This window comes from Rhipicephalus microplus, chromosome 2 (genome assembly GCF_043290135.1).
Source record: "Rhipicephalus microplus isolate Deutch F79 chromosome 2, USDA_Rmic, whole genome shotgun sequence".
Taxonomy (NCBI): domain Eukaryota; kingdom Metazoa; phylum Arthropoda; class Arachnida; order Ixodida; family Ixodidae; genus Rhipicephalus; species Rhipicephalus microplus.
Window position 1 is genome coordinate 263,892,930 of NC_134701.1, and position 11,849 is coordinate 263,904,778.

General features: G+C 46.9%; 1 protein-coding gene across 1 annotated transcript in view; it reads left to right on the forward strand.

Annotated features, from left to right (window-relative positions):
• Nucleotides 1-11,849, forward strand: part of Paics (PAICS bifunctional enzyme) — a 37,844-nt gene that overhangs the window by 914 nt on the left and 25,081 nt on the right. The window contains exon 2 of the mRNA XM_037421069.2: nucleotides 980-1,180. Within this exon, the coding sequence (XP_037276966.1) occupies nucleotides 980-1,180 (201 nt within the window). The remainder of the gene's footprint in view (nucleotides 1-979; nucleotides 1,181-11,849) is intronic.

Sequence of the window (11,849 nt, forward strand, 5' to 3'; positions counted from 1 at the left end):
GACCGGGTCTAGTAGTGGGCTATAAAAACAAGGTCAGTGTGGCAAAAAGTAATTTCGAAAAGATTTATCCGTCAATACCTCCAAGGTAACATGAATTAGTCATAAAATAGTGCTGTTGTACAGACTGGCCTTCGTAGTTCTGCATGGTACCAGACGAACGATGCGATGTCACCTTCATCTGTCGACCTTTCCATGTAAACTGCACAATTAAGGTGTGTTGTAAAATGAAGAAGAATCTCTCGTATAGTATGGTCGCGCAGGCAAGCAAAACTTGGCCATTTGTAGCCCCCCCCCCGCCCCCCCCCCCAAAAAAAAAAAATGTTGCTTGCGATCATATTTGCCCCATTTCGCGTAAATCGTACTTAATTATTTTATATGCTATGGCTCTCGCATTTCTGATTTGCTGATGCTGAAAAGCCTGAAATAATTGAATCCAATTTACGATTCGTTTAAGCGCTCGCACAGATGCCATAGAAACCACACACTGTAATAACTGCGGGGCGACTTATTTCGAGTGTAAGCGAATTTCCCTGTAACGAAGAACTGTCGCAAGGGAACACTGTGGGAATGGACCAGGCTTGCCGTACAATACCACTATTTGTGCTTGTATGTTTTATGCGTCCTAGCTTTCTTGTTTATTTTATTTTTAGTGCGGGGGGTACTTGCTTCTTTCGTCTATATTTTGTACTTGACGGAGACGCATCTGGGTCTTCATGAGGCGTTGGTCGCAAGGTTCGATCCTGTTCGTTATCGGCGATTGTCGGGCGAGTTACAAGAAGACGCGCGGGTTACAAATGAAGTCGTTCAAACCAAAAGCGGTCTGTATACTCCTGAAGCACGGCGATGCATGCAGGCTTCGGGGGTTTTACGCAACCTTGAGACGTGGCCGGTGTATATACGCTTGCAGATATCTTTACGCGTATGTGTTGCATTCCCAATTGAACTCACGGCGTCGGTTTATGCGTACGCTTTGCCTCAGGCGGTCTCCGACTGGGTAACAAGGTCATCGAAGGCAAGACCAAGGTTGTGTACGAGCTACCTGATGAGCCGGGCAACGTGGTCCTGGTGTCCAAGGACCGCATCACGGCCGGCGATGGGGCTCGCGCCCACGACCTCCAGGGCAAAGCGGCCATCTCCAATGCCACCGCTGCGAGCATTTTCACCCTGCTCAACAATGCAGGTAAACCCGATTCTTGAATGAGAAGCAGAGCGCAAGATGACACAGTCGCGAGCGCATGAAGTGACGTAAATTTAATTCAAGCGCTTCACTGCAACTGGCGCTTTATTGTCGAAAGGCTGGCATTTGCGTCATTTTGTGCGTGCGTGTTGTCATCTTGTGATCTGCTCCATCATATATGGCTCGCCAACTACTAACACATAAGTAGATATTAAACATGATGCGTCCCTCGTGTTTGCAAGTTCGACGAAATATCATGCCGATGTTTGGATGTACCAAATAAGTTTTTGTGCATCGGGAAAGTCTTGGCGTATGCGCGAGGAGAGAAGGGAGCTCGAAATCTGCCCCGTACATTGAGTTAATTGCGGGGGGGGGGGGGGGTGCTATGATAGCCGCCCTGCCCCCAGATCAGAAGGGGGACTCCTTCGCACGCCTGTGATTAAAGCTCTAACCATATCTGGGAGTGGCTAAAAATGGAGCGCAATTCCTCATTTTGGGTGTGCACTTTACGGTGTCCTTAGCCACAGAGCCACTCTTTCGTTCTCCGGAGTCCCACCACCATTCTGATCCTATTGACCCCGTAATTTGAATCATCCTCCTACCTCCTCCATTTTTTTTTCTTTTCATTCAGACCTACATGCAAGTTTTAACCAGTCGTATAGTTGGGCAAAACCCAAATATCGACTTCGGCCACCAGGTGTTTCTTCCTGATTTACGATGTGCTCCGTGGTGTACCCCTCCAAAGAGGTTTCGGGAGGCGGAATGGAAAGTTCTGCGGGCTGGTTGGTTTAACGCCTATCTCGGCTCTCCTGCTAGCGACCGTCGTCGACCTCCCTCATTTCTTTAGTGGATGACACTCGAGCGGAGAGAGCCGTGTTATCACCTCCAGCAGTCTAGGGGAGACGATGATAAAAATCGTCTGGCTAGGCTCTTCCGAGCCGGTTCCCGCTGTGTAGCGATGGGAGGGCTTATACGATTTCCACGTGCCACGCCACCCAGATAAGCCTCGCCGACACGACGGCTAGTTGCTCGATTGCGACGAGAGAAAGCCCCTCGTGCCTTGCGGAGCATGGGGCACCGTACCCCTTGCTCTAGTTAACCTCGACACCGCCATATTGCCGCATTCATATTGTGCAACTTGTCATTTTGTACGCTTTCATTGGCTCGGATGGTGCCTACACGCCCCCTTTGACTGGTTCAAAGCACCAACGTGTCGGAAATCGATGGTTTCAAGACTGTCCATGCACTATTGTCGCACTCGTCTTGTCAAATTTGCCGTCTTGCCTGCTCTGATTGGTTCAAAGCAACAACTGACCGCGTGGCAATTTTTTCGTCGGCGGTACAAAGAACTTCGCGTTTCACCGGCCCATGCCGCGAGTTTGTTAATCTGACGGAGTATGAAAATCGCTCCCTCTGACGTCTCGGGTCACTACCTGAATTGGGCGTCGCATGCTGAAAGTGGCGGCGCCATTTCAAATATCTGCAATTGTTGCAATAACGACTCTGATCTCCTACCCATACACAGTGCTTCAGGTGTGCACATTTCCAGGGTCTTTCATTTACTTTGTCCAAAAAAAGCAGTGTGTGGGCTATAATCTATATATTGCCCACACAGAGCGCAATATATATATATATATATATATATATATATATATATATCTACACGGCTGGTTACAAACAGCGTGTGCTGGAACATGGAAACCGAGCGGCTGGACGACACTTCGACGTCGACCCATCCGACCAGAGCAAGTATAAAGTTCAAGACCGCGAGAACGGGGACTTCGTGCAGGAAGGTCATCAGTGACGTGGCCTGGACGTGATGGGCATTGACATGAAGCGCATTAAATTGGAAATCGTTGATTCGATGTTCATCATTTTCCTTCTGAACAAATTTCGAGAGTCGTTCAACGATGTAGCATTTACCAGTGTGGTTGTAATTTTGTTGTTGTTGTTGTTGTTGTTGTTGTTGTTGTTGTTGTTGTTGTTTACGCGATTGCTCTATCTTCAAGATCACCTTTCTCTGCAAAGCAATATTTCTATCAACTTCCCGCTTGAAATGCATTAACCCGCGGCGATATGTGCTGTAGTCGTTTGAACGCTGCTTTGACCAACTTTTTTGAGAGGTTGTTGAATTGACATACCCGTGTACTTTGGTGCAGTATGGTTACTTGCAAAGCGGGCTAATCGTGCTCTGTAAGGGTACACTTGGCCCAGTATTTTTAGGTAGTGGACATACACATCGAAGCCGCCAGCTGCAATATGGTAGCGTGACACTCCGATAAGGCTCGTCTACCGCACATAAATATCGTGTTTGTGCGCGGCTGAACAACGGGGTACCTGTATAAAGTTTAAACTATCGCAATGAAGTAAAAAAGCAGAAAAGAAACTAATAAAAGTTTCGAATAGGCCAGCAATCTACCTCGAAAAAGCGTGTGTATAGCTATACGCGTTCAGCCATCAGTAAAATTTGGGCAGATTTTTTTTCTTCAGCTTGTCATCATTCAATGTTTCGTGAAGGTAGATGAAAAACCTCCCCCCAAAAAAGTGAGAAATCGCTAATTTGCTAGTCGTTGTTAAGAGTAGTGTACCAAGTACTCTAAATCGTTACCCACTTTTCCTACCCCCTCCCCTCCCCAGTTTAATCGTTGTATTTACACTGGCACTACTAATAAGTTGGAAGTTAGCCGTTTAGCAACGTGTACATTGTTTCATGATTGACCGTACGCTGTTTTCTTGTTTTATTTGTTGTTTTTCTCTCTTTGTGGTTTGCTTATTTTATGTAAACCTGAAAGTGATGTAATTTGATGCCTTTTCTTTTTTATTTTCTAATTTCTTGAAGTTCGAAAATCGACGTCAAATTTTTTTTCATGTTTGTGCTCTGCGGATTTGTAATGCCAAGTGAAAAGGGGTAGGAGCCTCGTCAAGCTGCTACCATAGCAGATTTTTGCTCTTATCCTTGCGTTTTCTTTCCGCAGCTCTGTGAAGAAAATGCTCAGTGAAACTGAATGAATGAATGAATGAAAAGTTATCCAGCGTCCATATGCTAGCGTGTATAGTTATCCTAATGAAAATCGCGTTCCCCAATTAGCATGTTTGTCGTTCACTGATTGCGCGTTAGTTGAGCGATGGCTTTGAGTCGTTCAGTGTTAAAATCGAATATACGTTGTCAGAGTAAACCAGGAACGTTGACCATGCACTGGCAAACGTGCGTTAACAGGGACTACCTTGGAGAAAATACTGAAATGTAAATGTGCTTGCATGTTTTGTGCGCGGTTTCGCTATATGCAAAATATTTAAGGTAATTTTTGCAACTCGATCCCCTTCGTATTTTAGTGACATCTTCAATTATAATTGAAATATTTTGAAGAATTGGGAAACTCCTTTTCTGCTTCTTTTGGGCTTCTTGGCGTATGTCGCGCTGCTTTTTGGGGGGCTTCTGTTGCGGTGATTATTCGCTTGTTAGCTCGGTAAAAGTTAGTAACTATGCCGCCATGCTGCTGCACCGCAACAGTAAGCGTTTGGATTTCCCGCCCGAATGGAGCGGTCAGAGCATTGTGGCGGTCAATGCTTGCCTCGTCAGTAAGATGACCAGGTAAGTTGAATTACTTGCTGAAGAAAAAAAAAAGAACGAAACCACGGACCTAGCTTTCGTGAAAAATGCTGGCTCGGTAGGTTGGGAAAATCTTCTGACGGATTTAGGAAGTGATCATTATATTACAGTTACTAAATTACAGATGGAGGCAAAATCTAAAAGAAAGTTTACTTACGTGGATTGGGATAAATTTCGGGAGTCACGCAGCGCTCGAGCGGAACAGGGGGAAATCCCGGACTCTCTGGGGCAATGGACAGAGATGCTGCTGCAGGACGTTAGAGCGGTTACCAGAACCATTGAGACAGAGGTACAGACAAACAAAATGGACAGTCGGCTTGCGCATTTACTGGAGGCAAAGCAGTCGCTATTGGCCAGATGGAAGGGTCAGAGACTTAATCGTAGGCTTCGGAAAAAGATAGCAGAGTTAAATACACAAATTGAAGAACATTGCAAAAACTTGTCGAGGCAACAGTGGGATGAAATTTGTAATTCAGTCGATGGACAAATGCGAACCAGAGGTAAATGGAATCTTTTAAAACACTTGCTTGACGAGTCGGGCACTAAATCTAATCAGAGGGGGGTCCTTGCTAGAATACTTCATCTTGCTCAAAAATCCTCCTCGGGCGCGGAGCTATTGGGGCAGCTTGCTGAGAAGTATCTACCGCTAGCAGTTGATTCCATGCAAGCCTATCCGGGGTATATGGGAACACCTTGTGCCCATTTGGATGAACCCTTCACCATCAGCGATGTGCGACGTGCCCTGCACGAACTTAATGGCCGATCGGCACCGGGTCCAGATAGGGTCACCAACAAAGCGCTTCGGAATTTGGAAGATGACTCTGTTGAATTTCTTACTGATGAGATTAATAGGATTTGGAAGGGAGGTGACATCCCGGAACAATGGAAGTTGGCCAAGGTGATCCTCATTCCCAAGCCCGGTAAAGCACCAAGTTTGGACAATCTGCGCCCCATCTCTCTCACGTCATGCGTGGGAAAGGTGGTGGAACACGTTGTCCAGAACCGAATCGCGGACTACATAGAGCACAATGATCTCTTCCCTCACTACCTTATTGGCTTTAGGCCAGGCCTCTGTACGCAGGATGCTATGAAAATCATTAAGTGTCAAATTTTAGATAATCATACCAGAGACACCAGGGCGATCCTAGGCTTGGATATAAAAAAAGCGTTTGATAATGTCCGCCATGATTCTATTTTAGATGCGATCTCAAGTCTCAACCTAGGTTCCTCATTTCATGCGTTTGTCAGATCCTTCCTGTGTGGTCGAAAAGCCATACTTAAAGTTGGAGATCTAGAATCGGATGTGCAAGCGCTGGGAAATAGGGGCACCCCGCAGGGATCTGTTCTATCACCCTTACTTTTTAACATCGTCATGGCTGGTCTCTCGAGGCAGCTTTCTGGAATTTCAGATGTTGGTCATACAATTTATGCCGATGATATCACCATTTGGTGTAGAGGAGGAAGTGATGGCACTGTAGAGGCGGCCCTGCAAGAGGCCATCGACACTACCGAGAGTTTTCTGGAAGACACAGGCCTTTCTTGCTCTCCGGAAAAGTCTGAGCTTCTCCTCTATAAACCGGTCAGGAGGGGCCGTCGACCGCGAGGCTGGGTGCCGCCCCTAGAAAATGACATCCACTTACGTACCAAAAGCGGACGATCAATCCCCAAAGTCGCTTCCATTCGGATCTTAGGTATGACGCTAGAAGCAACGGGCACCAACACCATCACGATTAAAAGGTTGGAAAAAAAGACAGACAGTGTTATTAGGCTCATAAGACGGGTGGCTAACCGAAGGACAGGACTATCAGAGGACAACTTGGTCAGGCTTATACATGCTTTTCTGCTGTGTCATTTTGCATATGTGGCGGCAATGCATGTCTGGAAGAGAATGGAAAGGGACAAGCTTAATGCAATGATCAGGAGAGCTGTAAAGAATGCCCTTGGGCTCCCCAACTACACCCACACCAATCGTCTCCTGCAGTTGGGAATTCATAATACATTGGAGGAAATTGCGGAAGCACAAGAAAGAACACAGGTAATTAGGCTGTCTGGCTCAAAAGCGGGGAGGATGATTCTCGCAGAAATGGGTATTCCACCAGCTCAGATTGAGGCTCTGTACCAAGGGTTGACGAGGGATCAGAAGGAAAACATCATTGTCTCGCCTGCCCCGCGGAACATGCATCCCCAACGTAATGTTGGAAGGAGGAGAGCGCGCGCTCGGGCCCTTCTTCGCCAAGTTGCGGATCTTGACGGGGGGGCCTGTTTCGTGGACGCGGCGCAATATGATGGCCAGAGAGACCGATTCACGGTAGTGGCAATCAACCACAAAGGCATTACAATTAATGCGGCGTCGGTATGCGCCAGAACTGCCAATGCAGCTGAGCAGGTTGCCATCGCCTTGGCTCTTTTAGATCAGCGTAATGAACACATATTTAGCGATTCTAGAGCTGCCATTCGTGCCTTCAGTGTTGGAGCTGTGTGCAAAGAGGCCAAAAATATACTCGGTGATAAGTTGCTTACAACCCATACCATTACATGGTTCCCAGCTCATATGGGAAACATGGACGGAGGGATCATAAATCTCAATGAGTTGGCCCACTCCAGGGCGCGAGGGTTAGCTGTCCGCGGCCATGGAGGACCTTTGGGTCGAACTGGAGATTTCGTAAACAGGGATCCGCCAACTACATATAATGAAATAACCCAACATTTCGCTATGGATAGGAGAATCTTTCCACCTCCACATGCGAAGCTAAATAGAGCGCAGGCGCTTACATTGCGATTACTTCAAACAGAAACGTACCCTAACCCTGCCTTTCTTCACAAGCTTTATCCTGATGTTTATTTAACCAACTCGTGTACAAAATGTGGCGGTTTAGCCACCTTACACCACATGCTCTGGGAGTGCCCTTCGGTACGTGGCACCGATACAGCATCGTCCAGAAAGTGGGACTCCGCTCTCCGGAGTCCAGACATAACATCGCAACTTTGGGCTGTCCAGAGGGCCCACGATGCGGCGCTAGGGCTCGGCCTTACTGTCCCATCGTGGGAGCGGCCCGCCGTGTGCTAGGGCGCACGCCTTCGGACTTGTCAATAAAGTTTTTCCAAACCAAACCAAACCACGGTGGCGTGGGGTCATTGTAGCGCCCAAACCCCTGTTAAGCGAATGTATAAGGCAGACTGCCCCCCCCCCCGCTCCTACGCGAGCCTATGCTTCTATATTCTTAATGATGTGTGCCCCCTATAGAGCGTGCGTCTCAATTAGTCGATCGATCGTATATTTCGAACGCTTCGTTACAATTCGAATACTTCAGGCGTAAAGCTGTTGTAAACAGTCTGAAATTGCCTACCAGCCGTTATGACAGCACTATAGGCAGCACACAACAAAATAAAGTATATAAACACATTTTGGTTGCAATAAACAAAGCGTAAAATAGGTTTGCGTACAACAATCATGGTCATTCAACGGTATTATAGAATAGTAAAAAGCAGTCAAACAGTGCAACTTTGTCACAATCAAAGCTAGGATAAATACCGCAACTTTACCTAGAAAGGGAGCCATACATTAGGTTTATTAAATTCATTCCCTTGTTTTCACACTCACTGCAGCTCGTCGTGGTTTCATTGAATAACAAAGATGCTGTCTCATATTTTTTTTTTTCGTGTTAAGGCACGAACGTCACCTTCGTTTTCATATTTATTGAAAAGCGAAGGAACATTGTGTATATTAGTGATTGCATTTAGTAATTAGTACACCTTTTAGCACGTAAGGCCCCTGACTGTTCTTACCTGGAATCACCTGTCTGTTATTTTTGTGTGCCAGTCTTCGTAAACAGTGCAGTCGGAATAAGCGAATTTGCAACACATTGGCGATTGGGAAAGTGTTTCGAACTCTCTCGAAAGGGCTTTGAATTGAAGCGTGCAAAACAAATGTCTAGCCCCATTATACGGAGGGAAACAAACAAGCAACTGTCCTGCAGGCTCCTTATCGCCGCAGACGGCGCCGAGCCGTCCATGATAAGATAAATCGACGTCCTGTTCGCTCTTTAGATTGCCGGTCTTGGGAGGTCTTCCGTCGGCAGACCAGCCGAGGATGAGCCCTTGTGCGAGAGAGTTGAGTGTTCCCGGGAATGACCTCTGGAGATCATTGAGGATAACAGCCGCGCACTGCTCGCGTATCTTCTCGCAGACTGATTCAAAGCAACTTCGGCAGTGCTTTCACCGCACTTGAGCGATAAGACTGACCTTTCCCTTTGTTCTATAACGTCAGCTTCAGAGGCTCGCCTGCGATCCAAAGTATTGATGTTTTCTTCACATTCTAATCGTTATGATTCTGGATACATGTGTTCCAGAATCCTGTTTTTATCTGTGCATGCGTCCATAGGCGTGCGCAGAAAGCCTTCGTGGGTTGGGGGGCAAAATATTTTGCAGCGCCCCCCTCCCTATTATGACAATGCACGAGGCTGAGTCCCCCCCCCCCCCCCCCCGCGGGCGCTGTCGCCTTCTCGACGCATCAAGCGCCTGACCGATATAGCTTTCTTCCGATCAGGAAAACTGGCTGGAGCACGCTGACTATGGGGCTGGACGCCTCAATTGGGGGCGGACGCTCTAATCATTCGAGCGTCCGCTTCCAATGTGAGGGAGATGCTTGGTTATGCGTAGCAGTAACGTATGTGCGCATTTACCGCGAAGAATGAGAGACGCTACCACACCGCACACGCAGTAATTTTTTGGGGTGAAGTGTGACCAGGGTCCTTTGTATGACATTTCGCTCCCTCATCCAGAAAAGCAATTTTCAAAGCGGACACCTTCGGCGTCACGCTGACAAATTCAACGGAACAGTGCGGCAATCCTTTTCCTGTTCCTGTCGTGTCTTCCTATCGTTGTCGCGCTGTAACTACGATACAAGCCAAGCCTTTATTTGAAACAGCTGAATGTTTATATATTCCAACATTCTATCATATGAGATTTTGATGGCCGGGGTCAGAAAGCCTCTTCACTGGCTTGATGGTATCACTACAACGTAAACTATTCAGTCCTTAAGTTTCCTTCACTTAAGTTTCCTCCTACGTTTCCTTTACGGACAGACGGACATAATGCACGGACGGACGGGTGAACGCACGGATGGTTGGACACACGGACGGACGCTTTGCCGCACTCATCATTCACCCCGCGAATATGCTGTGGAAACCACTAGCGTCATCTTGTTATATTATTTCCAAGGACGTTAGGTAGCCTAGGTTCCCTGACGGACATATACACGCAGCGCCATCTGTTTGTTGAGCAAGTCATAATCTAGAGGTGGCTACAAACTACATATTTATATAGCCGTGGGTCATTCCCTCCTCCGTATGTATATAAGAATTGTATACCTAAGGACTTGCTTTTTCGTGTTTTTACGCAATAATAATGAGATCTAACAGACAATAATGCCAAGGAATGTATAGGGGAAGTTACGAGAACCAATGTGAAGTAAATAAGAAAGAAAAGTGGGTGAAAAAATAACTTGCCGTGATAACTTGCTTCTTCTTTCTTCTTATTTACTTTACATAAGAATATATATATATATATATATATATATATATATATATATATATATATATATATATATATATAGGATATGGCACAACGGGAGCGTTGTCAACAAGGATAAATATAATATATTTATTTCCCAACAGTTTCGGGAGGGGACCTCCCTTCATCAGGGGATGAGATCAGGGGATGAGAGCGTCCGACAGTTTCGGGAGGTCCCCTCCCGAAACTGTTGGGAAATAAATATATTTATCCTTGTTGACAACGCTCCCGTTGTGCCATATCCCATACCTTCACGAAGACTAACTGGCCCATTGAATTATTACTCCCACTATATATATATATATATATATATATATATATATATATATATATATATATATATATATATATATATATATATATATATATATATATATATATATAAATTCTAGTTCACTATACCCACGGCCTAAGGAGCTTCGCCACTAAAAATTGCCGCCCGCATCTTACGCGGGGGAACTCGTCTTTTTTTATTGAATGAAGGAGAAGCGTTGCCTTCAACTACAAGCGAAAGCCTTATAGTAAAGACGCCCTTGACTGAATTCTGAACGCTCGATTCAGTGCCTACATAACGGTGTGGCCAGTGGACGGTTGTGCAGCGTGAACAGTCGTTTTTTCTTACTAGCAGACGCTGCCTGCGTCGACCTTGGGAGGTTAGAGAGAGGGAGCGGAGCGCCAGTTTTGTGGGTGTCTTCCTGGGCCGTCACGAGACGCGAGCATGCGCACTGGGGGTGTAGACGGCGCTGACGCCGAAGCGCGACATTGTCCGACTAAGAAATGCTCCGCATTTAAAACTCGGTATTGCCTACCACACGCAACACGCCATCAGGGTAGAAATCCCGAGAACGGTACGAAAGTATACGTGCTCTCCCATTGCCTCGCAACATGCACCCCCAACGTCATACGGGACAGCTCAAAGCGAGGGCACAGCACATTACCCAAAGCTAGGAGGCGTTGCCCAAAGCTACTCCGTCGACACAGAAGCGGTTTTCACTGATGCCGCCCGTTATACCGACACAGTTTCGAGGCGGCAGCCATCTCGGCAAGCACATCATGGGCCTCACTGTGAACATGGCACGTGCCGAGCGGCAGAGGAAGCGCCTATCGCACTGGCCCTAACAGAACAAGGCCGCGTATGTGATTAGCGATTCGCAAATTTGCCAACGGGCGCATCTCACTACAGGCGTTCTACGTACTCCAGCGACATCTTGTACATCCAGGAGTGGTTGCCTTCGATAACCGAGGGCACATGCTATTGATCCCGGCACGCACCGCACTGGCCACCACCAACGAAGCGGCTCACCGCGTTGCTCGACGCCTCACTCACCGAGCATCGTCGGAGTATATAATCAGACCCCGCGGGTACTGCAAACGTCTGAGCGTGGGAAGATTGTATAACCAGGTTTCACTATATCACCTCACACTACCAGTTGGAGACGCATATACCAATCGATCCCCTTACGATAGGCTAAACAGGACATAAGCGGTACT